Below are 24,390 nucleotides of genomic sequence, written 5' to 3' on the forward strand. Positions count from 1 at the left end.
AGCAACAGCAACGAGAGCATACACAAGTCGGAACTTTGGGTCCATTTCTTGCCTTCCCACCTCGAGGATTAATTTCTGTCCGACGGTTTTGACGACTGTGTGGATGAGCATGGCGCGTGTTGCTGTAATGTTGGCTGGACCTGTATAGCTATACATGTCCCTGATGGCTTGAAGCAAGGACTCCTCCATGGAATCGAGATATTGATTGTACATTGCAGCAATTTGAGCTACATGCTCTGCTCCATAACTTGGATTGAAAATCAACAAACTATTTGTTAGACAGAAGTCTTTCGCAAAAGCTTAAGCTGTGAGCTCTTTCTGCATCGTATAAGATGGACTGTTTTTGCAAAAATTATGAAGATATGAGTCTGCAATGGACATCACATGATTTTCAATGCTACTAACTGATATACTCCCACAAACACACAAGAATTACGAATTTAAGTTCAAAGGGAAATTGGATGAGAGGTATGAAGTCCAGCTTCGGCAAATCATAGCTAATGAGTCTTAAGCATTGCGCTGCTGGAGTGTAACCCCTGTATGCACCGAAGGAGTATAACCCAAGTATTGATCCCCGGCTACTTAACCTAATGAAAACCCTTCATTGGACAGAAAGCGGCAGCAGAGGACAAGGGGACACCTCCTTAACACCTACTGACCTTTCCCAACCCAGTCTAACAACACTTATTCACAAAACAAAACCAGCCAGACGCACAAAACTAGCAGGTAAGCCCCCATGCATACCAAGTCGAAACAGAGTAAAGCTAATTGCACGTCTCATCTTTTTTTTAGGCGGAACATCTAATGAGACTTCCAACTTTCTATGTTGTCCTCAATATGGGCCAACATGCTCTGTTCTGAGAGTCGACTCATTATGAACACCGAGAATATTAGCAAAGTAATAAAAGACAAAAATCTGGGTGGCCGCAATCTAGGAAATGCGAGAAATGTTTCATTCTACATCCCCCAGATATGCCCATAAGTGCATGCTCTGTTCTGAGTAGAGCCCGTTTCCGCTCTGAGAGACGAGTCATTATCAACGTCGAGAAGAAAAGGCATGGCTCAATCAACAAAAAGAGAGAAGGGAAAGAATCTGCATGCAAGTGAAAGACGACCCTCTCAATTGGAGGCTGCGCTACAATGGTTATGATATGTTTGAGGTCGCCGAAACTTACCTCTGCTGACCACCGTGATCAGCTGGATAGTTGTTGGCCATTAAGGTTCCGGCTTTTCCTCGCTAAGTTTTTCCCTTTACTGCCTGAAAATGAGAACAGGGTGGGACTGTCACAGACCTTGGCGACGTTCTCGCGCCATGGCGTAGTTTTTTGTACTTAAATGTGAAAACTACACCTCGGAGGTCCATGGACTCACTCCATGTTTCCTCGCTATATATGGTCTCTCTTGGGTTAGGGGAAATTTCTTTGATATAATCGATTTCGTTATAAAAGCAATTCTCCGTACCTGGTCAGATACAAGTCATGTCTATTTTCCCGTTTTAATTAGACCGAAGGGCTGGCATGCATACATTTGCTCTTTCTTCTTCTAAAAGATTGAAATATAGACATTACCATAAGAACGTATCATCGAAAGCCTGTTGATATAGCTATTAACTTGTTAGACGAACTCGCATTAATTCAAAGTTATTCGTTTTCCCAAGAGAGTTTCCAGAATTGACCTTATTTCAAATAAAATCTTGAGTTCACTGGTGGATCAATATCTTTGCTAGCCGACTTGCACATGGGACTCACGTGTTTAGTTTGGATGCAACATCTAGACCTGTTAATGTGACATCTTGTATTCCGACTCATTTTCGAAGCTCTAAATGAATGAAATGTTTCATTGATGTATTTCAGTTAAATTTCACTCAGAACCGATTCCTCTTGAGAGGACTAATCAAAGGGGAATGGCTAGCTAGGAAAATCAAGTACGTAGACATAAGAACTTGATCCTGGACCGACTCTTTGGCCATGAAAATTGTCGAGGGAATATTTGGGACCAATATAGACAGATCCTAGAATGGTTAAGGAATGATTCGGGTGATACCCTACGCTTGGATCACGGGTGATTCCATTTGACCTCGTGTGGGTTCCGAACGTCCCCAAATCATTTTCTAACGATCATGTCCATCGGGACTAGTGATTGACCCTCGCAATTACATGACAACCAAAGTCGCTAGGGCTTGAGTAATTCTTAAACGTGATATTAATCATGAGTCGAAACGCGTAACTCCTAAAAGCCGCCCGTTAGTTTGAGATACGCTGAAATTTCAATTAATTGAGATTGATCGCGAATCGAACTTCGAATTTAGACGTCAAACCTTCAGGGGTTCCAATAATTAAATTTTGGACGTTACCTCATCCGGAGTACGATTACTTCGCGATTCGCCTCAAAGTATCGGAAAAATGAAATTATGATCAGAAATGGGAAAAGACCCATTTACCCTTGGAAAATACCTATTTCTCCACTTTGGTCAAGGGGCATTTTGGTCATTCACCCCTCATGGCCGAAAATTGACTAGTTAATGGTGAAACAAATTACCAAAATACCCTTCTTACATTTCAAGAGCAAAAATGAGATGAATTATTGATGGACCCCACAAGACTCTCTCTCTTCATTTTCAAGACCAATAATTCAAGACCAAAATATCCACCCCAAAATATCCTAACCTATTATATTGATTATTTTCGTCATCTTCTTCATAAATTTCCCTCAATTTTCTCTCACCTCACTCTCTCTCTCTCTCTACCTTGGCCGAATTCTCTCTTTACCTCCACCACCACCGCCGAAACTTCATCAAGCCACCGTCGGCCTCACCTTGAATCACCGAAGCTAGGCTGCCACCGTGAGCTACCCGGAGTCGCCGTAGTACCGTGGATCAAAGCCGGCCGAGAGAGGACCGATGGAGCCGCCGCTTGGATAAAATTTCCCTCAACATTTTCACCAAAGAAATTGCTAGATTTTGAGGTAAGCTAGTTCCTAAACCTTGATTAGGTAGTTAGGATGCTAAAGGAATTAGATTGGAGTAGTTTTGGTGAAAAAATTGTTGGATGGTGTTCTTGAGAGAGAGCTTGGCCAAAAATTGAGAGGGGAGAGAGAGAGAAAATATGTTGCTTGATGTGATGAATTTTTCATGATTGAAATTGGATGGCTAGGATTGAATCTTACTTTATGATGCTTTAATTGGATGGCCTAGATTGGATCTTGCTTTATGAAGATTGATCGTACGGGTAGGATTAATTGTGGCTTTACTATGCTTTAATCATGTGGTGGAGATTAAATGCACGTTATGATAATTTAATCGTATGGTTCTGATAAATTGCTACGTTACATGATTTAATCGCTTGGTACGTATTAATTACATATTAGCATAATTTAATCGTATGGTATATATTAATTGCTACGTTAGCATAATTTTAATCATATGGTGTAGAATGATTATTACTTTAGCATAAATTGATCGTGTCGAGTAAATTAATTGTTGCATTAGTGTGATTTAATTAGGTGGTCCCGATTAATTATTCAACGTGAGTGAATCACATGGTCCCGATCGAATATTTCTTCAGTATAATTAGATCGAATGGTCTCGATTGAGCGGTTGGGAAAAAATTAGAAAGATCGTGTGGTCCTGGTCTTTTATTAGAGAAAATATGTGAGATCGTGTGGTTTAGATTGGTTGATCGGGAGGTTTTAAGTGATCATGTGGTATCGGTCGAGCGATCGAGGGATTATTATTATTATTACATGGTCTTTATGAGGAATAATTGAGCGTGCGTGCGAAATTTTACCCTGAAGCGTTATTACGTGGGGTTTGTATTTATAAGACCATATTTTACCCCGAGGCGTTATTACGCGGGGTTCCGTTTATTATTTTATCCCGAGACGTTAAACACGGAGTTCTGTTTATTATTTTATCCTAAGGTGTTAAACGCGGGATACTAACCTGAGGCATTATTACGCGGGTTATATTGACTTAAAGCGTTATTACGCGGGTCCGGACTATATAATGGCCTGAGGCATTATTACGTGGTTCTGTCCATTTATATTATAGCCTGATGTGTTAAACGCGGGCTCCTGAGTAACGTAGTATTTTTTTTTTTAAGGCGTAGCAAGTTAGGAGAAAGATGTTTATTTCTGGGATTTATTTGGTGGGTTCCATTGACTGAGTGTGGATATTTTGAAAACTGCTCACCTAGGTTGTGTCCGGAGGCACTAGCACCCTAATCTAGGATTAGGGACTTTCTTCCCGAGATTTATTCTCACCCCGTCGTGAGTTGTTCTTTTTCAGACCCTCCACCTCGACCATGAACAATCTGCCCTAGAGATTTGGAATCCCCCGGGATATGGAGACCGTAGTTACCGAATATCCGGTGGGGGAAAATAAAATGTACTATAGGCATACCACTACAATCCGGGTAGACATGGGAGAGAATTTTTGGAAACTCCATACGTATTTAGCATGGACGTATCGCCATGGGGATATGCTAGTAGGACCGTTGAGGGGTTTTGATATCCTGTATGATGGAGTTGGGGAATGGGACCCCACTCAAGCTGCCCCTCCGGACGGTGTGGTGACGAACCCCGATGCTGGTCCCGAAGACTCGAAGACCAACTCAAAGAATCCAGAGCCCGAAGAGGACGTAGAGGTGGTAGAGCCGTCGGATGTGGAAACGCCTTCTGTGACTGACGACGAGGGAGCTCCGGGGACGTCATCAGAAGACGGTGAAGATGGGGCTTAGGATAGTCGCCCCTCGACTTTTTGAAAGTATCCTTTAGGGATAGCGGTTAGGCTTCGACCACTCGACCCCTTTTTTTTTTTTTTGTGGTCCTAGGCTTGTACAGTGGCCTCTGAAGCCTTAGGTTTGACTTTGTAAAGGATAAGTGAATATGTATATAAGTTTTCTTTTACCATCCCAAGTTATCGTGTTGTTTTTTTTTTCTGTACGGGGTTTGTTTTCTGCTTCCACATGTGCTTGTCATTCATGTTGAGTTCGAGTTTCGTTGGCCTTTGGATCCTAGAGAACAAGACAATAACGTGGCCAGGTGGGATGTGGTGAGCTCGTAGGATTCGGGCTGTGACGGTTAAACAGGTAAGTATAATCAGGTCATAAATGGTCAAACACAAATTGATCCATTAACCCGTTTTTAACCTATTTATGCGTAGTGCAAATTTTTGACCCATACTCGAATCGACCAATATCACTAAAATATTTTCATATTTAATTCAATATAAGAAAACTTCAAAAAATAAAATGAAAATCTGATATTTTATTTTTATTTTTTTGGTTTTTTCTTCAAAGACCGACGAGGGTTGCAATCCTCGTCCAAGCGGCCAATGAGCGAGGACCACGACCCTCGCTCGCGGCTGGTGAGGGTTTCACAGCCCTCACCTAGTGGTCGCCGAGGGTCCGCCAACATCTTCACCGGCTTCGTGGGGACAAAAAAGTAAAGGAGAGAAAAATAATAAATAATAAAATCTGTTAAAGAGTTGTAAATAAGTTTAAAGGCATCTCATTGACACAACTAATAACCTTGATATGCTAAATGGTTTCAAACCCATTTATAACCCATGCACCCTTAAGCTTACAACTCCAACTCATTAACAATTCATGTATTATAACTTAACTAACCCATATGTAGCCTATCTCATTAAATAGGGCTGTCGATGCTGGGCTTGGACAATTTGTAATAATCTTTTAATAATTGTTGAATTTTTTTTGGATTTTTTACTTTTCTCAATTTTTTTTTCTCTTTTTCCCTTTTTCCCCTACCAGCCATCGCCTGGCCTCATCGATGGCCTACGAACTCCACTGGACTCTTGCTAGCGCAGCCATCTCCCTTGCGAGGGGCTGGCAAGGGCGGCTTTCTCCAGGCTAGCGAGGACTACCTCACCCTATCTAGGGAGGGCGTCCCTCTCCACCCTAGGCCTGGGTGTCCCTTGCCCGAAGCCCGCAAAGGTGGCACTCGCCCGAGGCTGGCAAAGGGAAAAAAACCAAAAAAAAAAAAAGATGAGAAAAGGAAAAAAAGGAAAATAAAAATAAAAATATTAGATGAAAAAAATTCTGAAAATTTTAATAAAAAATTATCTATGTCGGCGCCAGGTGTGGCATGTAGATGGCCGGCGTCCACTTCACAGCGATTTCCGGCGAAAATCGTCCGGATGATCTCATTTGGCAAAACGTAATAAAGTTTATAACTAAATTTTCAAAAGTACAAAAAATTTAGATCTTTTGGGCAATGTTTTCCTCTTTTGTGTAATAATTGAAAATAGATTGAGAATGCGAAAAGGAAAAGACCAAGACCTCATGCATATGCTTTGCCTTGGCAGGTTCACGACCTGGCCATGCAGGTCAGGCGCCCGACACCCTGCAAAAATCAAGAGGCTTTCTTGTGCGGTGGCCGGAAGCCCAACCTGTTGGCCGGGACATGAACCTTGTTCCACCTTTGCACCTCGATGTTTTCGTACATAGGAATCTAGGAATGAGCCCCCGGAACCCCCGAAAATGTACACATGCATATGTGTGACGTTCCTGCCTCAATTTGGACCTCTGATTCAAATTGGTTCTTTCTCGGATTTGGCTGAATTTCAGGGGCATCAAACACAGCACAATGCTCTAAACCATAGCGAAGCTATTAAGAAGTCTGTAATCTCCACATGGCTCGAAATCCTTTATTGATTTTCATTCAAGGGACAATAATGCTTTGACGGTCAAGCGAGCAAATTATTAGGCAATCCATCTGGTATAGAAACTGAAAGCCACGAGACAACTATCGAGGTTGCTGAAGGAATAAAACATCAAAAAAAAAAAAAAAGACTCGTAATTTGAGCAAAGCACGTTTAATTTAACTTAAAAATCAACACAAAGTAGTTCTTTCTACTCCTCCAGAACTATATTTCATTGCTGCTCAAGTCTAGACTCCAGGGTACTTCAATCACGAAAGGCAGAAGACTAATTAAGGAAAACCAGTTTTTCAGGCTTTATGAGCATTTCTATCTCATCATTGAGATGAGAAATATTTCCGTTGCCAACAAGATATTGACTTAGATAGAAAGGGAGTTTGATTGTTTCCAAGAAACTGGACCAGTTTTTTTTTTTTTTTTTTTTTGGGGTGGGGGGGGTCAGAAAACTGGACCAGTTGAGGCGCACAAAAGCTGCCCCAATGCCACCTGAACGCTAAAAAAAAAAAAATACTTAAACTCAAATGTAGATTAGAAACGTTTTGTAAATTCGGCTCTAAACATCTACAACAGTCTACCAAGTCTATACTATAGTGACTTTAAAGTTCAGCTAAAGCTTGAATCATAAACTTTCTAAACCTTCAGACATTATAAACTAGAAATACTTGTTTAGTTCAATGTTTTATTTAAGTAAAAAAGAGGCAAGAGTAGTTCAAGTATGTCTCATATGTTTCTGTTCGATAAATCAAATTGGTCTTGAAATCAAAATGTAATGCAACAATCAAGATCGAGGAAAGAGAAGGAGAGCTTGACAAATGGACATACAAAAAGCCAGCCATCCACAATAAGCATATAATTACCTTTTCTGTTGTCAAGTTAACATTAATGGAAGTTCATCACTATTTGCCTTTTTTTTTTCTTTAATCTAAGTGGAGGTGCAGATTGTGGAGGCATTCTTGCACAAACTTTACATTACATATTAAGAGGAAATTTCAATTTAGTGCCACTACCGATAGTAGTACAATGCCAACGAGTTCACTATTGAACGAGTGTAGTATCCTTCACTAAGAAGTGCAATCAAATTCACCTTTCCAGCTAATCTTCTAGTATATGCACTGCAATTAGATTACCCACCAATCAAATAAACTAATTGTAGCTTGCGGGGCTTTAAATTGTCTTCGACTGACTGAACTAATCAGATTGCTGAATTTGAAAAAAAAAATGCCTCGGTAGCAAATTAGCAAATAAACTCTTAAAAAATCTAATCCTCCATGTAGCATATTTAGCAAGCTCTGTGCAGCTTTAATTGTTTCATATTAAGCGCCTCTAGAGAGCAGCAGAAGGCATTAAAAGTTTCTGGGTCCGTGGCTCTTTCAAGTAGGAAGTTCACTTACCATATGAGGATGGATTCCAACATATGATGCACTCTTGTTACATGAACCGCGACCTAAGGGACGCCTGAGCAGTGAAACCTTGCTTTGCAAAAATTTGTCGTCTTCTACCTTGCCGTTCATCATTTGCTTCACATAGCTTTGGAGGGTCCCCAGTTGACTCATCTGAATTGCACAAAAGTTGACCAAGAAAGTCAATAATTGCTGAGGACTTGGAGCCACTTCCTTCCCCTGAATCTCAATGGATTTTCCAATGTGAATTGGCTTTTGTTCTCAAATGGGTAATTCTTTGGTTAAAGGAATTGTGACCGGTTACGTCTCTCTCCCACGGATTGCAAGCTCTCTTAATGTCAAGCGGGACATCAGGCATTGTAGTTTTCATTTGCGAAATAAAGTACATGTCAAGATAGTGCGTAGAATGTTGCTGAGGTTGGGACATATGAGCATTGTAGTTCTCATTTGTTTAACAATTTGGGTATCGACAGATCAGCAAAGGGGATAATGTAATGTAACCTTATTTGAATCACTCAAAACACTCTTGGTATTTTCTAACCCCCAACTATATCCGATAGCTCATACACTATTTAGCTCTCATAATTACTCTCAAAACATTCCGTCAACCTCGTAAATGAATACAAAAAGTCCGACCCACGAGATTTAATCGGTTTTCATACTCTAGGATTGCTTCATGGTGTAAATTCACTAAGAAGCTACATCTTACTTCTTTACATAGGGCGCAAAGACACATTCTTATTTATATAATATTTGGATCCAAAATAGGAATATCTTTTAGAACTCCTACTTAAATTAGGAAACCACTCGCTTAAAAAACCTCCTCAAACTAAGAAAACCTATTTGGATCGAATTTTCAGTTCAAACTCAAGACATATTGTAGTCCTGGAAGCTCATTAGCCTATGATCTGAAAGAGAACTGATCGTCGATGAGGCAGGCCGGTCCCGCCACAGATTCCCTGCTGTATGGGAACATTGAGAACAATTAGGCCAATGGTAGAGAAAATATATTTATGGCCAACGCTAGAAAAAGGGATTTGACTGATTTTTTCATAAAGTGAGTGCCGGTTGATCTCCACAATGAGGATTTCAACCTCCAACTTTTATCATGTAATAATGCATGTATTTCTTCCACATATATCATAGTAACCTAACAACAGAAAATGGAGTAGTTAAAGAAATACACGTCTAAGTTTCTTACAATAACATAGAATTTAGATCTTACAATCGTCTAAATATTTAACTTTCTCCACAAGCATGGATGTGTTTTCTTTTATAGCAGGGGAAAAAATAACCTTCCGCGTGGATTTAAGAACCTAAATATCAATTGGCTTGATTCATCTAATGATGTTATGCACACATAGCCATGTATTTTTTTTATCTTAACGGGCGGGCGCCAGGTGGGTTGTGAATCAAGCTTGTACTTGTCCATCTTGCTTTACTCAGAACTTGTGAGCTATCCAATTAGCCACTTTAGCTTAAATTTTGTTGCATAGAGATTGCTAAGTCCTGTAAACTTTCTCAATATCGAATTGCACCAAGAAGGATTGTAGTCATCATAATCATAACTTGTTCTGCTTTGTGATGTAAAAGGTGTGCTCAAGGTAATAACACACCATGAATTTCATGTCATAGCTAGCGTTAAAATACATATCACCACATCAGAAAATCGAAAACTATCATCACCACGTTCACTAATTAATCCTTTAGTTTGCAATGAAAGCGAATAGGATTACCAACAGTAAGACCCAGGGGAAGTCAATCAGCCAAGGTATTTCATCGAGCAAAAGGAACATCAACAGACTGCACGCAACACATCCGAGAGCTAGAGCGATCAGTGCGTATGCAAGCTGGAACCTTGTGTCCATATCTTGCCTTCCCATCTCGGAGAGTAATTTCTGCCGGATGATCTTGATTGTTGCACAGATAAGCATAATGACAGGTGCACCGGTAATGTTGGCTGGACCTGAAGAGCCATGCCTGTCCCTGATGAGTTGAAGCAAGGCCTCCAGCAGGGAATCAAGCTGTTGGTTATATTCTGCAGCAATTTGAGCCAGGTGCTCTGCTCCACTTCTTGGAATTAAAATCAGCAAGCTACTTGTTAGATGACCAGCCTTTCAGAAGAGCTCAAACAATGAGGATCAAAAGAATAAACACGTGGATCAATTAACAAAGTGAACAAAAAGTGGGCGGTGGCTCCCCAGTGCAACATTGGAAAGGACGGGTTCATCTGATCTATGCAGAGCACAGATTGTTTCCGAACGAAAGAGCGTCCGAGTGATGGAACACACACAGGGAAAATGGACTACAGTAGAGAAGAGATGTTGTGGTTCACCTTCGATGCTTACCTCCAACTACCATGATAGGCTGGATTGTTGTTCTCCATTAACCTCCGAGTTTGGAGTGATCGCTCTCTTCCTCCGCTGTCTGAAGCAAAACTTGCTGCGAGGATGCGAGTTGAGCAAAACTTATTTGTAGACCAATGGGAGGTCCTCTCTTCGGAAGAGAATTAAACAAATATTTCAAGTGGAATAGACAAAAATATTGTCTTCTCACCGTTTGAACTATGTCAATGACATGGCAAATTGTCATTCATTGGATCACATTTACATTGTCTTTTTAGGTGGGTCACTTTTAGATTGGGTCACTAGAAGAGGAGGAAACAGATAGTTGTCTTTCGTCCAAGACGACCAAGGGATGAAAGGGACAGGTTTCCTGGCTCCGCAAATTTCCTGGCTCCGCAAACAGAAAGGGACAGGTTTCCTGGCTCCGCATATTTCATCCCTTGGTCGTCTTGGACGAAAGACAACTATCTGTTTCCTCCTTTTCACCCACTTTCGGTCAGTTTCATCCCTCAGTCGTCTTGGACGAAAGACAACTCTGTTTCCTCCTCTTCCCCAAGTGACAATTGCGGTGCATTTGTATTTGAGGAGTGCCATGGATTATAATTTACGGCAACTTTGGTCAAGTATATGTAGTAAAAAATAGCTTGGGCTAAAACTTTATCTTTAAGAAAGGATTAATACCACGAAAATTTCAATTAGTACACTTGTTATAAATTTACTCCAAACTATTTTTTGACCATAAAAATCCCAAATTGATACACCCACGATAAACTTATCCCAAACTATTTTTTTTTACTATAAAAATCCTAAATTGGTACACCTATGACAAATTTACCCTAAATTAATTTTTTTGATTACAAAAAACCCCAAACCGGTACATCCGTGATAGATTTGCCCTTTGTTAAACCGAGGTAATACCATGAAAAATTTCAAATTGAAACACATGTGACAAACAGAGGGTAAAGATCCTAAATTGGTACACTCATGAATTGCCACGTGCCATCTAACTCAGCAATTTGACGGTTAAATTTAACAAAAACTAATAGAGGGTGAGTTTGTCGGTTTGGGGGTAAATATGTCACAAGTGTACCAGTTTAAGATTTTTTATAGTAAAAAAATAATTTGAGGTAAATTTATCATAGGTGTACCAATTTAGGATTTTCTGTGATATTAAGCCTTTCGAGAAAGGAAATGGGTTTACTTTTGAAATGCGAAAAGCGGCTCAATGAGAAGTTATGTTCTCTTCTATTTATCTAGCAAACTATTTCCCGGTTTTTATGAATTTGTTCAATGCAGGAGCTGATAATACTTACCAGAGAAAGAAGTTGACATATTACAAAAGTATCTTCTTTTAATTAACCGCTGTTGTGGGGCAAAGAATCCACGTCCAAGAAAAAAAGATAAATGATTATCATTGATTCGACCAAAAAAAAATTACATTAATTGCTCCGAGAGTTTAAGTCACTAGGAACATCAATAATAAAGAATTTGTACTTCCCTCGAAGTTCTTGTCAAGATAGTGTCTAGAATATTGCTAAGGTTGGATATGAGGATCGGATTACGAACTTGGGGAACTGTAAATGAGAAAAATGTGACTCTTTATCAAAATTTATGAATCAACTTCCCTATTTCTCTCTAGCCAAAGAAAAAAAAAATCATGTGTTTCTCCAACTTCATTGTATCGCATCGGGATCCTAACTAAGTAATACCATTATCTTCATCACATCACATACTATGCTTTCTGATATATAAGATATTCGTGGTAATAATAGTTCAACACAAGGTTCATGTCCTATAGGTAATAATAGTACAAACCCAAAGTTCGTGTCCCAGTCAACATCAGCACGATGCACATCAATACCAACTGCCCGAAAGGGCAAACCACAGTATTAGGAAAACCGAAAAAGGTCGCAATACCCTAATGCGCGATGAATCGCTTATAGGTTCATCGACTCAAGGACACGGAGAACGAAAACCGGCCAAGGCATGACACGAAGCAAGATGTACATCAGTAGACAGCACCTGACACATCCGAGAACAACAGCGATGCGAGCGAACATGATTCGGAACCTTGGGTCTCCTTGCCTTCCCATCTTGAGGATCAATAACTGCCTCAGGATTACGAGCACTGTGTAGATACACACGATGGTTTCAAGGTTAGTGATGGCCGGAATGCCCGTGGCTCCGATGGCACCAATTAGCATATGTCGCAAGAAATTCTCCACGGGATGAATTGTAGCAATTCGATCTACATGCTCTGCTCCATGTCTTGAAAATAAAATCCAAAGAAATACTCGTTAGAAGCTCAAGCATTGAGCTTTTTCTGCATCATATAGAAGATGGTCTTTCCAAAAGCTTTCAGAACAACCAATTTAAGTTCGAAAGGAAATTGGATGCGAGGTATGACACCAAGATTCAGGTGTAAATCACAGAGAAGGAGGAAAAGCTAATGAAACTTTCACTTAATACATGTTTCTTGTGAGTTTCTCTCGATAAAAGAAAGAAATGCAACATATATTTTTTGTTCGTGTCTCTTCATCGATGCGACTGAATTTTCGCACCCAGTAACTTTAGGACAAGGTTTGCATTCTTTCCAAAGAAATGGAAGTTATTATGGCACTTAACTTTTCTCAGACAAACCACCCCAGCCCAGGAAATGCGAGAAACAAGACATTTTACATCCGCCAGATATGCCCCTATAGGTGCTGTTCTGAGCAGAGCCCATATCATGCTCTTAGAGACTCCGAGACATCATGAACATCAAGGACAAAAACCAGGCTCAATCAACAACAAAAAGGAAAAGCGACTAGAGGAAAGAGATCTGGGTGGCACAAATCGGTGTTCCAATCCAATTCTCAGAGTCTAATGCAGAGAAACAGGCCATTTTCTTCAAGCAACTCTCCATGGGCTCGTCAGTTGAACCGTACAAGTAGTTCAGAGTTCATGAACGAGTTCACCTGATTTACCTGGAGTGCAGGTTTTTCTCGCCATATAACAGCATTCACATAATGGAAAATATGAGAGGTTGGAACACGAAAGAATATCAAGATCTTGACATGATCAGACACAGGGCAGGAAGAAAAACAAGACTTGTTTGAGGTTGCTGAAGCTTTACCTCCGACCATCGAGATCAGCTGGATTGGTGTTCTCCATTAACCTTCCGACGTTGCCTTCCTTGGAGAAGAAGATGAAATGTGGGAAAAATGGATTCACTCGGGAAAAGGATGATGCCCGTCTCCCGACTAACTAGTTGAGAAAATATTAGGTACAACCCAAGTAAACCTTCATTGCGATGTCGAGACAAACTCAATTACAGTGCAGGTACACCATGGCGTATGCCCGTCTCCCGTGCTGACGTGTGCGATGATGTACTTTCTTTTAACTCACCAAATGAGCATCCCGGTCTCTACATTTAGTCGGGAGAAGGGCCATGAAGCTTATAGACAGTATCACTGCATCCATTTTTCCCACATTTCATCTTCTTCTCCGACTCTCCACTCTCGAGGAAGGCAACATCGGAAGGTTAATGGAGAACACCAATCCAGCTGATCTCGGTGGTCGGAGGTAAAGCTTCAGCAACCTCAAACAAGTCTTGTTTTTATTTACAAATTCAGAAAGCCTGTTAAGAATGACAAGTATTGCCTAAAAAACATGTCATTGGACATTTTATGAAAGTGATGAGTACACTAGAAATCTCAAAACTCATGGCGAAATTGTAATTGAGTTTTGAAACTTTCAAAAAGTACAAGTAAGTTCTAAAACTTGTCCAAGTAGTGCAATTAAGTCCTTCTGTGAACTCCATCAATTTGCTTAATGAAAAATGCTCACGTTGCATTTTCTTATTGTTATCTTCTCTAAATCTTACTTAAATTAGATTAGAAAATAAAAAAAAATGCTAAAATTTTATTAGGAAAAGAACCGTACCGATAAGCTAACGCTGCAACCCATTGTCGGAAAGGGCAGGCAGAGGTTGCCAAACACCGAAGCATGTTTTGCTATTCATTGTCAGGACTAGCCAAAGACCGAAAAATTTTGTCATTTTCTCATAAAATGATTTCCTAGAAAATATTTTGCAGAAATGTCAAAATTTCTGTTGACTAATTGCTGGGGCTAAATTGTCCTTCAGAAAATGATTGTTCCACAATAAAAGGGGCAATAGTCGGTAAAATTGCGGAAACGCGCGAGCAGAAGCAATACTATTACGTACCTAAGGAAAGCCCGACTGGAATCCTATGTGCAAATTCCCTTTGAGTGGACGGTCTTTGATGATATCTTCAAATTGCGTGAACTAAGCATATTTTTGGTATTACTCTGCAATTTCCATCTGCATTATGGAAGGAAATATTTGAAATCGGGATCGAAAGGCGGGTTAAGGACTAAGTCCACAATTAAACAAATGACGACGACTGAAAATCAAATGTCGACAATAATACATGGACCACTTTGTGATTTCTTCCGAATTATTGGTTTTTCAAAGGAACCAACTACTCGAAAGTTGCAGTTGAGTGGTGATCATTTGGAGAGAATTGCCGCTAGGTAGACACTGATGGTCTTTTTGGTAATACCCCAGATTTTTTTATTCCTATTTTTTATTCTCGGGAACGAAAAAAAAATAGAATAGAATTCTGTTTGGAATTGCAAATTGATTGTTTGTCCCCAGAACAGAAACAATGAGCAAAAGAAAAAGTAACTTCTTTGTTCCCGGGAACAAAATCAGAAACAATGTTATTTTAGAAAGAGTCAACTGTCGATCACCACCCGCTGGCCGTCGGCCGCCACCGCCACCGGTAGTACGAAATGCATTTCTGTTCTTTTTTTTATTCCAAAAGTAGAAATTTTATATAGTTACCAAACGCGTTTTTTGTTACTTAGAGAACAAAATCAGAAAAAATAATTTCTGGTTAGAAATTGTTTCAAAGAACACAATCGTTATCAACACATGCCCTCGAAATAAATTTTGAGAATTCAAGAGAAGGTCATGGCGAAACGAGCTATTTATCATTACGATAGGTGTCAAGTGAAAGTGCAACGATGTATGCAGCCGAGGCATCCTAACAAATAGATATACTTGAATCTTTTTTCTATATGACCCGATCAATTCGATCGGCCATCCACCATCTATTTCATTGTTTAACTCTTTGGCAACATGAAAACATGAAAGGCTATGCTTTCCCTCTCTATCTTTCCGAGGAATGGAAAGGCAAAGACCTGTCAACAACACGAATTGAGTCCCCCACAATCGGTAGTCAGTGTGATTGCCTCTTGCCTCATGTGGGGTTGTTTTCTTCGTTACGAAGTCATTCGTCGAGAGAATAAAGCCACGTGCTCAGTTTTTAATTGGCCGTCTGCCGTGTTGCATCTAGATTAAAGAATTAAACCCACCACAATCGCAACTTGGGCCCAGCAGTTGAAAACGCAAGCAGAGGTCGGAGATAGCCGGGTTAGAATCTCCCGACTCTGCATATTCCTTTTAATTATCTTAAATAACTTTTCTAATCTTAAATTATGTTTATATTCTAACCAATTACATGAATAATGTGATATATATACCAAAATATGATTAGACATGCAATCATTATTTGACAATAAATCTATAGCGAGAAAAAAAAAATCATTACACTATGGTATCAATATTTTGACTTCGTGATATTGATTCTTCATCTAGCCTTTAATATGTAGTAAACACCGGTAAAAAATTATCAAACCCCTCCTTTGTCCTAAACTTTTCCTCCTTTATTTTTCCTTTTACCTAAGTTATTTTCATTTATCAACAAGCGCAAAAGCTACCAAAAATCTCAAATTTTGATCACCACGACACCTCCACCTATAACTTGTTTTTATAATGCCAAAAATCTCAAACTTGTACCTATGTGATACATTTATTCTCCGTCAATAAAATATATTAAAAATCCACCTATATGATCACCGAAAAGCAAACGGTTGTTGACATGATACCCACGTGGCTTAATTGAAATAAAAACGAACGTTTTTACTGAAAAATCATCTAACGAAACCTTCGCGGAGGGTCGATGTCGCATATGTACAAGTTCTAGATTTTTTATACCACAAGAAAATGTTTAAGGTAAATGTGCTACAGTGGGCGTAGTTTAAGTTTTGTCTATCACACAAAAAAAAGAATCGCATAAATATAACATAATGAGCATAGTTTAGGATTGTTTTTTTTTAGCTATCAATAATAAGAAAAAGCATGTACCTTTTTGTCACTCCCAATACTTCCCTTCTAAAACTAATGAATTGATAAGGGGCTTGTGTTATTTGATTTGGGCGTCAATTTGTTAATTTTATTTAAAAAAACCAATTATCTTTTATAATACTAAGAACTGTTTATGTTGTCTGTACGCTTTACGGGAATATATATCGATGCAAGTATTTTGATACGTGTTTATTCTTCTTTTGACATGCCCTTATTTTTTTTAGAGGTGCTTATTCTCCTTTTTCTTATCGGTGTTGCTTCGGGCATTGGAAATTCCCAAGTAAATATATCCGAATATACGATATGAGGCCGAAAGCTTGAACTTGAAATTTTGCTAAAAAAGACGCATAATGGGAATTCTGTTGATATTAATAGAAAAAAATTAGAAAATAAGAGTTTGAATACTATCACCTTCATCGCAAATTCGATTTTTATTTTCTAAAGTATATGGATTCTTCAAATTTTGCAATATTCTTTACATGACATTTCCCTTCAATCGAAGTGGCTAAGTTAAAACTCGAGATCGTCTCTTCCTATCCGTTATTTGAATTCCATTTGAATTGTACGATTGAAAAACATAAGTCGTTGACAAGAATAATAAATTAAAGCTCACGAGCCTCTCCCTTATCTGTTTTTTAAAATGACAATCAAATTAAGTGGAGCCTAGATAAAATTATTTCCATTTTTTTTATTTTCTTATAAATGTAGTTATTTCGATAAAATCATCGACGCGAATGTCGAACATCCTACATGATAGGGTCGGCGCTAACATGGATAATTTTAAAAAAAATATAATTTTTATTATTATTTCATTCTTTTTTCTTTTCTTTCTTTTTTCTTTTTCCTTCAAAGCCCAACGAGGATCGCCGGCCAACCCTCACAGGTCACCGGTGAGGACCAGGTGACCCTTGCCCGCGAGGGTCGGCTGGTCCTCACCGAACTTGGTAGAGAAAAAAGGAAAAGAAAAGAGAAAAGGAAAAAAGGAAAAAGGCAAAAACCAAAAATATTGATTTTTAGAAAAAAAAAATTATAATCAATCACACTAGTATCCACCATTCTATGTGGCACTACCGACATCAATATCAGCGATTTCATATTAAAATTGACCGGATAGGCTCAATTGACAAAACGTGAAAATATTTAGTGAAAATTAAGAGGATTACGATTGAATTAAAAGGATTACAATTGAATTAGCGAAAATATAAAATGTTTATAATTTATTGGACAATTTTCCTCATCAAAAGTTCGAAGGAATTTATCGGATCGCTAGACAATTGGATTCCGCGTCTCAAATTCGGTACGCTCGTGCGTTATTTATTGTTTGGACTAGACGACTACTTCTTCAGCACGCGACCTTCCCTGCCTCGGACGGCTGCTTGACTTTGCCGCGAGTTTGCCACCAACCACGATGTTTCCCAGCCATCTCTCTGCACTCCGACCGGTCAAAGTTTCAAATCTCTCATCCGACCGTTGTCGTACCTCCGAATCTGGCTACGACCGTATTTTGTCCGAATAGACGAATTGTGTCATTTAAGAATGTACTTTATTCATTGTTTAATTTTTTTAATATATTAACTTTAGCAATCAAATTTCGTTAGTATTTCATATTATCGAATGATAAAATAATGACTTTGGTAAACATCAGCAACACAATAATGACAATTGACGTGCTACATCATTAATTCCCCGAGCCAAAGACCAAATCTCTTCTTCCTCCAGTCCCGCCAATTTTTCCGGCAAGCGCCTCGTAAGAATCCGAACCATCGGTGCAGAGAGGGAAGCGAAGAGCTCAGCGATGGAGTTCACCCTCAGCGGCAACGCCTTGAAGGCCTTCGCTCGCTCCATCGCTTGTCTCTCCCGCGTCGGAAACGACCTCGCCATTGAAGCTTCTCCTTCCCAGGTGATTCCATTTCTTCCACCTTCTTCTTCTCCGTCCGTGTCACCCGCAGCTCCGGCCAAAAAGTCCGCGGGTGGCCACTGAAATCCATGTCGACCGTTCCTCAGCTTCATCCATCGAGTGAAAAGCTATGTCGTTGCTTATCCGTGCCCTGATGAGTGATGCTTAGTTTTAGATGTTATGCTGGGTTAGGTATTGGCTCGCTTCGCTCGATAGAGTGTCCGATTGGGAAATTTGAGAGTTTTTCCGTCGATTGCCGAGTGTGTGGAGCTTTTGGCGGTGGATGGAAGCAGAACTTTGTTGACCTAGGTTGTGATGGGCTCTGCCGACGATGATTAGAACTCGACGTGCATAAATATGAAGTGACTAGAAGAGTCTAATTCTGTTGATAGGGTGATTCAAAATTTCAAAGTCATTTCGCGGAAAATGTGGAATGGTGAAACCATTGGAGAAAAACCCTTTGGATAACCTTCTACCCTACCGGTGCTGCTATTCTGTCTCGCTAATGCTTTGCTGGTTTTTCTTGTTACTTTGATGGCATTGTATGGAGTTCTTACAACAGTCGACAAGTGAAAGCACTATTGCTCTCCCCAGCATATCTCTTAGGTGACCATACTTTGCAATTGCATGACTTGCTTTTGCATTGTCGCATTTAACTGCCAAATAACAATAGGAGTTCCAAGTTCTCAGATCATGTCTGGCACTTGGCACTATTTGATTTGTTCTTACTTGTGTATGTCAGATTGAGATTTTAATATTCATATTCAACCTCCAGCTGTCCTTTCATGCACTCAATTCGTCAAGATCTGCGTATCAGTTGATTACCTTCAAGCCAGACCTCTTTGATGTGTTTACAGTATCTGGCGCGCAGGTTCAATGCAGCGTTCTTTTAAAGGTATATTGTTGTCACTCATCTTTCTAGTATATTTGTCAGTTTATAGTTGTAATTAGTTTACAAATATTTACAAAATACTCTGTGCAGGCGGTCTGTTCTGTCCTTAGAACACCTATTACAAACATTGATTATTTGAGTGTGCAATTAACAGACGTCTATGCATCAAAAGTTCAATGGGTTCTTGAGTGCTTCAACGGTAAAGACCTTTCAGTCGTTTGCGTGGCGCTCTGAATTCATTAGGTTGGAACTGGTGTATTTGATGTTTAATATTGCAAGCTTGTGGCACAGGTGGAAAAGTTAGCGGATTCCTTTTACTCCTAAAAATAATCTCGCTCCGATCCAATTCTATTGAAAACAGCAGAAATGAAGTCTTGAAACTGACATGTTCATTTCTGCTAATGAGCAATGACTGCAAAATGCTGTGAGAAGCATTTGTATGTTATGTCATATGTGTCCACAGATGAGCTTTTCTAATTTCTCATCATGTAAAAGCAGCGTGCACTCTGTCAAACGAATTTTGGTGTGCGCCGATATGACCTATAAAGCCAACGAATTAAGAATAAAGAGATGGGAACGTTTATTTCAAAAATTAGATTCCAATGTCTACGGCTTTTACTTCTTTTTTTGTTGGCCACTTACCATTTTCAGTCTTTGACTCAGTCATGCTAACTACACTATTCATTATGTTATCTCACTGCAATATAAATTGAAGGCTGGCACCTGTCAAACCTGCATTAATTTGATAAGAAGCTGCATTGGATACATGTTTGTCTCACAGTGCCAACTGTGAGTTTTTGTTCATGCGTATGTGATGTTGTCGTATGTATGCAGGCATTAAGAAAACATACTGGATTACTTGCAATGTTGACCCCGACATACAGCAATTATCTCTGGATAGGAGAAGATACCCAAGCAATTTTGTAGTGAGGCCTCGTGATCTGAACAGATTGCTTGCAAATTTTCAGTCGTCCCTTCAGGAAATTACTATCATTGCACCGGAACGCAACTCCAATCCTTCTGATGCTGCGAGCGAATTCGGTGGGAAAGCTGTTGAGTTCCGAGGCTACATTGATCCTACCAAAGGTAGAGATTAACTTTATTCTTTTCAATTGAATATGGAGAAGAATATCATGGTTCAGATTCTGGTTGCAGAAAACGACTCTTTGCTGCACACTCAGCTGTGGATAGATCCTGCGGAAGAGTTTGTGCAGTATGCTCATAAAGGCAACCCAGTAGATGTGACTTTTGCCGTCAAAGAGTTGAAGGTGATCCATCTGATTCGTTTTTTATTAAGTATCTATCAAGACATTTGTGCCATAAACACACTCGAAAGTTCTTGGATATATGACTTCACTTTCAAACTTATCTCCATTTCCTTAAAATGAGTACACCTAGTTGCCGAAATGCTATTGGAGTCACGTTCAGGACCATCTTTTATATTGAAGTTTTTCCTGTGTTTTCCAGTGAACATGATAATATTTAACCTCTGTCCATCTCATGGAAATCCAGGCATTTCTTACATTCTGCGAGGGATGTGAAGTGGACATTCATTTGTACTTTGAGAAGGCTGGCGAGTAAGTAAACTCTAAATGCGCTTTTGAATTTTACGTTTGGAAATATTCAAGTAGTTCAGATGCAACGATTAGTTTTCATGCAATCAGTTCATAACTTGGTTTGAATAGATGAATGATTGCTAGTTATCTGCTCGGAGATTTAAAACGTGGTAATGCATAGCTTCACAATCACAATTGTAAAGGCTGATGACAATTTTACTTCTGGGCTGAATGCAAAAAAACGAGAGGCTATCATTGAAAATTTGGTTGATAGAATATAGTGCTCCTTCGAATCAAGTTTGGATAATAACGGGGTAAGGAGGTTTAAGTTCGGATGATAAATGGTTTATTTTTCAAGTTTAATGCAAGATGCTAGTAAGTATGCCCGCTAAAAATATCATTGCAAAACTTGATGGTTAATGTATGTCTTTTGACTTTTCTTTTTGGTACTAAATTCGTGGTTTCAAGCGCAACATCTCTGGCGTAAGTGCAACTAAATGCAAAATAGAAAAGGATAAAGAACTTGATACAACTGCATGTTTTTATGAAACAGGCCTATTTTGATGTCCCCTAAATTTGGCATTGATGAGGGGGCCTCTTCCAATTTTGATGCTACACTTGTACTGGCCACCATGCTCATATCACAATTACATGAAGGTAATACTGGACCTTCGGAAAATGGAATGCCAGGCCAGGCTGATACTGGGGAAGTCTCTGGAGAACAGCCAGTCAGGAATGGAACAAGTGCTTCCGAGATCCCCTCAAATCATACCAGAATATGGTCTGAACTCTCGGGTGAGTGATCCTTGCTGCTTGTATCACTATCATCTCAATGATGGCAAAGAAATTGACTCTGCTTTGCGCTGAAACGAGATGCTGTGTATGTCCTCAGTAAGATACTTCTTTTAGGAAATCAATAGGAAAGTATCCCTTGGGAATCAAAATTTGAGTGGTTTACTAACTTTGGGCAGGAAGTGCTGCGAGAAGTGGCAGTGGTTCTGATGGAAGGCAAGTTCCTGAAGAAAGGATCCTAAAAGCTGGTGGTCAGTCAGGAATTGAAAGGACCAGCACCATTCAAATATCAAAAGCTGCATCAGCTGCAGGAAACATCCAAACTGGTCCAGATTCTTCATCTCTCAATCTCTCTCTCAGTTTGTGTGTGTATGATGATTATCATCTTTATCTCTCTAGCTCAATTGCTATCTCCTATAATTATTTCTTAATGAAGTTGCTACTTTCTCTATTGCCTGTTTCCCTACTGTAAACGCTGCTTTGCAAGAAAGCATTCATCTTACTTGGAGTCTTGCATAATATTACTCTTTATTCTTGCATCAAGAAGCAAAAAGTTTCTGCCAGATATCCATATGTCCAACCAAACTTGTAAGCATTTCTTTGTTTCCACTATTTAGTGTGACTGCCCACATGATACCACATACAAGGTGGAGCAAAACTTTTTTTTCGCTTTTTTACTCGACTGTGAACCCTGATGATGCGTTGCACATACCTGTGCAAGTACCTATTTCTGGAAGACTGAACTCACATGCCTTTCTTGTGCTTCTCAGTATCAAGTCTGTTAGTGTGCTTATATCGTGTCGTTTGTCAGTGATTCTGAATGTTTTTAGAAACAAAGGTCCTGTACAAGATTGTAATAACATAGCACTAATTAGCGCCATCATAAGTATGTTCGTGCAGTTTTGTTAGTAGATGAATTGGATGATCCCTCTGAAGCGATTTTCTTCTTTCTTTTCTTGTGTAGATGGACATGGTCTTTCACAACGTCATCCAAGTAATTGGGTTGACGCCAATGAGGATGACGACGACGACGATGATAACGAGGATGGTGCTGGACTCTGTGTTCGATCAACGCCACCATACTATGAAGATCAATGACACTATGTTTCCTGTTTGACTATGATGATCTTGCTCTCTTAGTTTTACTGGTAAGTGCTTTTGCCTTCCAATGCCTGATTTTTCCTGTCCTCTGTTCCTTCAAATAGTTGGAGCAGTGTCTAGCTTGCTTCAAGCATTCTTTGTCATTTTTTCGTTTCTCGATTTTCCTCCTACTTGACTATACGTTAGTGCTTGTGCCAATTTAACTAGTCCAGCATGCAACAAAGCTGCATTTTAATGCAACTCTTTTTCTTTTGCCCCCTCTTTTGTTTTTCAGTATGAAGTTGCTGTGCTTTTGCTGAGTGAGGTTTCGATATAGTTATGGTTCTGCACTTTAATTCTATCACAACTTGTTCCTAGCTTCCTGCCAAGACAAACAGAGCAGTGCCGATAGATCCTACAAGAATCACACGCTTTATGGACAGGACCTGCAGTTTAATACTATTGGAAATTGTGTTTATACCTTGTAAAATCCGTCAAATATTTCCTAACTAGCTTTGCAATCAATTATTATTTTTATTTTTTTTTAGGGGGGGTGGGGGTGGTGTTGGGGGGATGGTTTCAGTACCATCTGTAAAACAGCTATTCATGTGGAGATCTATGACTTGTTTGATTGAAGTTTCTGCTGCCTTCTATACCGAGGTTCTCTGAGCTATTCTTGTAGCCCGTCTTTTTATGAATATAATACCTCAGTTTTTCTCCCACTTTCTTCCTCTACTATTTGCAACAGCACATTAAAAACGTTAAGAAGACTGTTGGAGTTTTTTGACCAAATATATCCCTTGCCGTAGAAAGCTTTTCCGTTTTGTCTTTTGAAAATGATTTTAGGTTAATCTGTGTCAAGGAAGCGCTCAAAAGGTTTTTGAGATGTTTATGTTCCTTTCTTAAAATCATACTCTAGAATGATTACGTCATTTTTAAACTCCAACCAATTCAGTTTAACATTTCCTTGTGAGTTGCTTCCATATCTATACTCAAGGATGGTGAATTTCTAGTGTTGTGATTTGTGGCAATATTTTTCTGCTGAGATATTAGAAAATTTACTTGAGGCTTGGATAAGGAGTTTGTTCTGCAGAATAAGTCCCTCCATGTAAATTTCAGGATACACTAGTCCTTGGGTCTGCGTTTTTCCTCTCATAGATTTTGGGTCTTGGCATCATGTCGTTAAATGTTGCATTTGTCACCTCCACCTACGGCCATTCATGCACTGACTTATACCTTCAGGCCAAATGTCTTGATGTCTGTTCATTTGTATTATGTCCCATATATCTGCACATGAAATCTGACATTCACAACTTTCATGTTGTCCGCGACTTTTAGTGGCTGGGACTGATCAGCACTTATACAGGGTGTCACAGTTCAAAGACTTTTCTTTTCTCTAGTGGCAAAGACAGATCGGTCGCCTTGAGTTCAGGAGGAAGTTATGAGATCATATTGTTTCTTTCAGTGGAACATTATCATTTGGTTAGTGGCGATTGAAAGCATTTTCGCAAATTATGTCGCGGTAGCCATCTGCT

The 24,390-nt window shown here is 39.4% G+C and overlaps 1 protein-coding gene across 3 annotated transcripts; it reads left to right on the forward strand.

Annotated features, from left to right (window-relative positions):
• Positions 1 to 3,087: 3,087 nt before the first annotated feature.
• LOC115752806 (cell cycle checkpoint control protein RAD9A-like) lies at positions 3,088 to 23,003 on the forward strand. Of its 3 annotated transcripts, XM_048283780.1 has the most exons (10): positions 3,088 to 3,100; positions 18,410 to 18,538; positions 19,311 to 19,430; positions 19,518 to 19,626; positions 20,262 to 20,513; positions 20,583 to 20,695; positions 20,940 to 21,004; positions 21,537 to 21,778; positions 21,955 to 22,101; positions 22,740 to 23,003. In XM_048283780.1, exons 2-10 carry the CDS (start codon positions 18,434 to 18,436, stop codon positions 22,871 to 22,873), a joined length of 1,287 nt encoding a protein of 428 aa, XP_048139737.1. In that variant the 5' UTR covers positions 3,088 to 3,100; positions 18,410 to 18,433; the 3' UTR covers positions 22,874 to 23,003. The 3 variants fall into 3 exon arrangements, with proteins under 3 accessions (XP_048139737.1, XP_048139740.1, XP_048139734.1); XM_048283783.1 differs by lacking the exon at positions 3,088 to 3,100 and having other exon boundaries at positions 18,402 to 18,538; positions 19,582 to 19,626; positions 21,955 to 22,126; positions 22,739 to 23,003; XM_048283777.1 differs by lacking the exon at positions 3,088 to 3,100 and having other exon boundaries at positions 18,408 to 18,538; positions 21,955 to 22,126; positions 22,739 to 23,003.
• The last annotated feature ends 1,387 nt before the right edge of the window (positions 23,004 to 24,390 follow it).

Source organism: Rhodamnia argentea, chromosome 1 (genome assembly GCF_020921035.1).
Source record: "Rhodamnia argentea isolate NSW1041297 chromosome 1, ASM2092103v1, whole genome shotgun sequence".
Taxonomy (NCBI): Eukaryota; Viridiplantae; Streptophyta; class Magnoliopsida; order Myrtales; family Myrtaceae; genus Rhodamnia; species Rhodamnia argentea.

What these genes read in the sequence shown, in the direction of transcription:
- LOC115752806 (XM_048283777.1), top strand. Translation starts at nt 18,434, where the DNA reads ATGGAGTTCACCCTCAGCGGCAACGCCTTGAAGGCCTTCGCTCGCTCC. An exon ending in TACTTTGAGAAGGCTGGCGA is followed by an intron (nt 21,005 to 21,536) that starts GTAAGTAAACTC and finishes TTTATGAAACAG; the next exon opens with GCCTATTTTGATGTCCCCTA. An exon ending in AATATGGTCTGAACTCTCGG is followed by an intron (nt 21,779 to 21,954) that starts GTGAGTGATCCT and finishes AACTTTGGGCAG; the next exon opens with GAAGTGCTGCGAGAAGTGGC.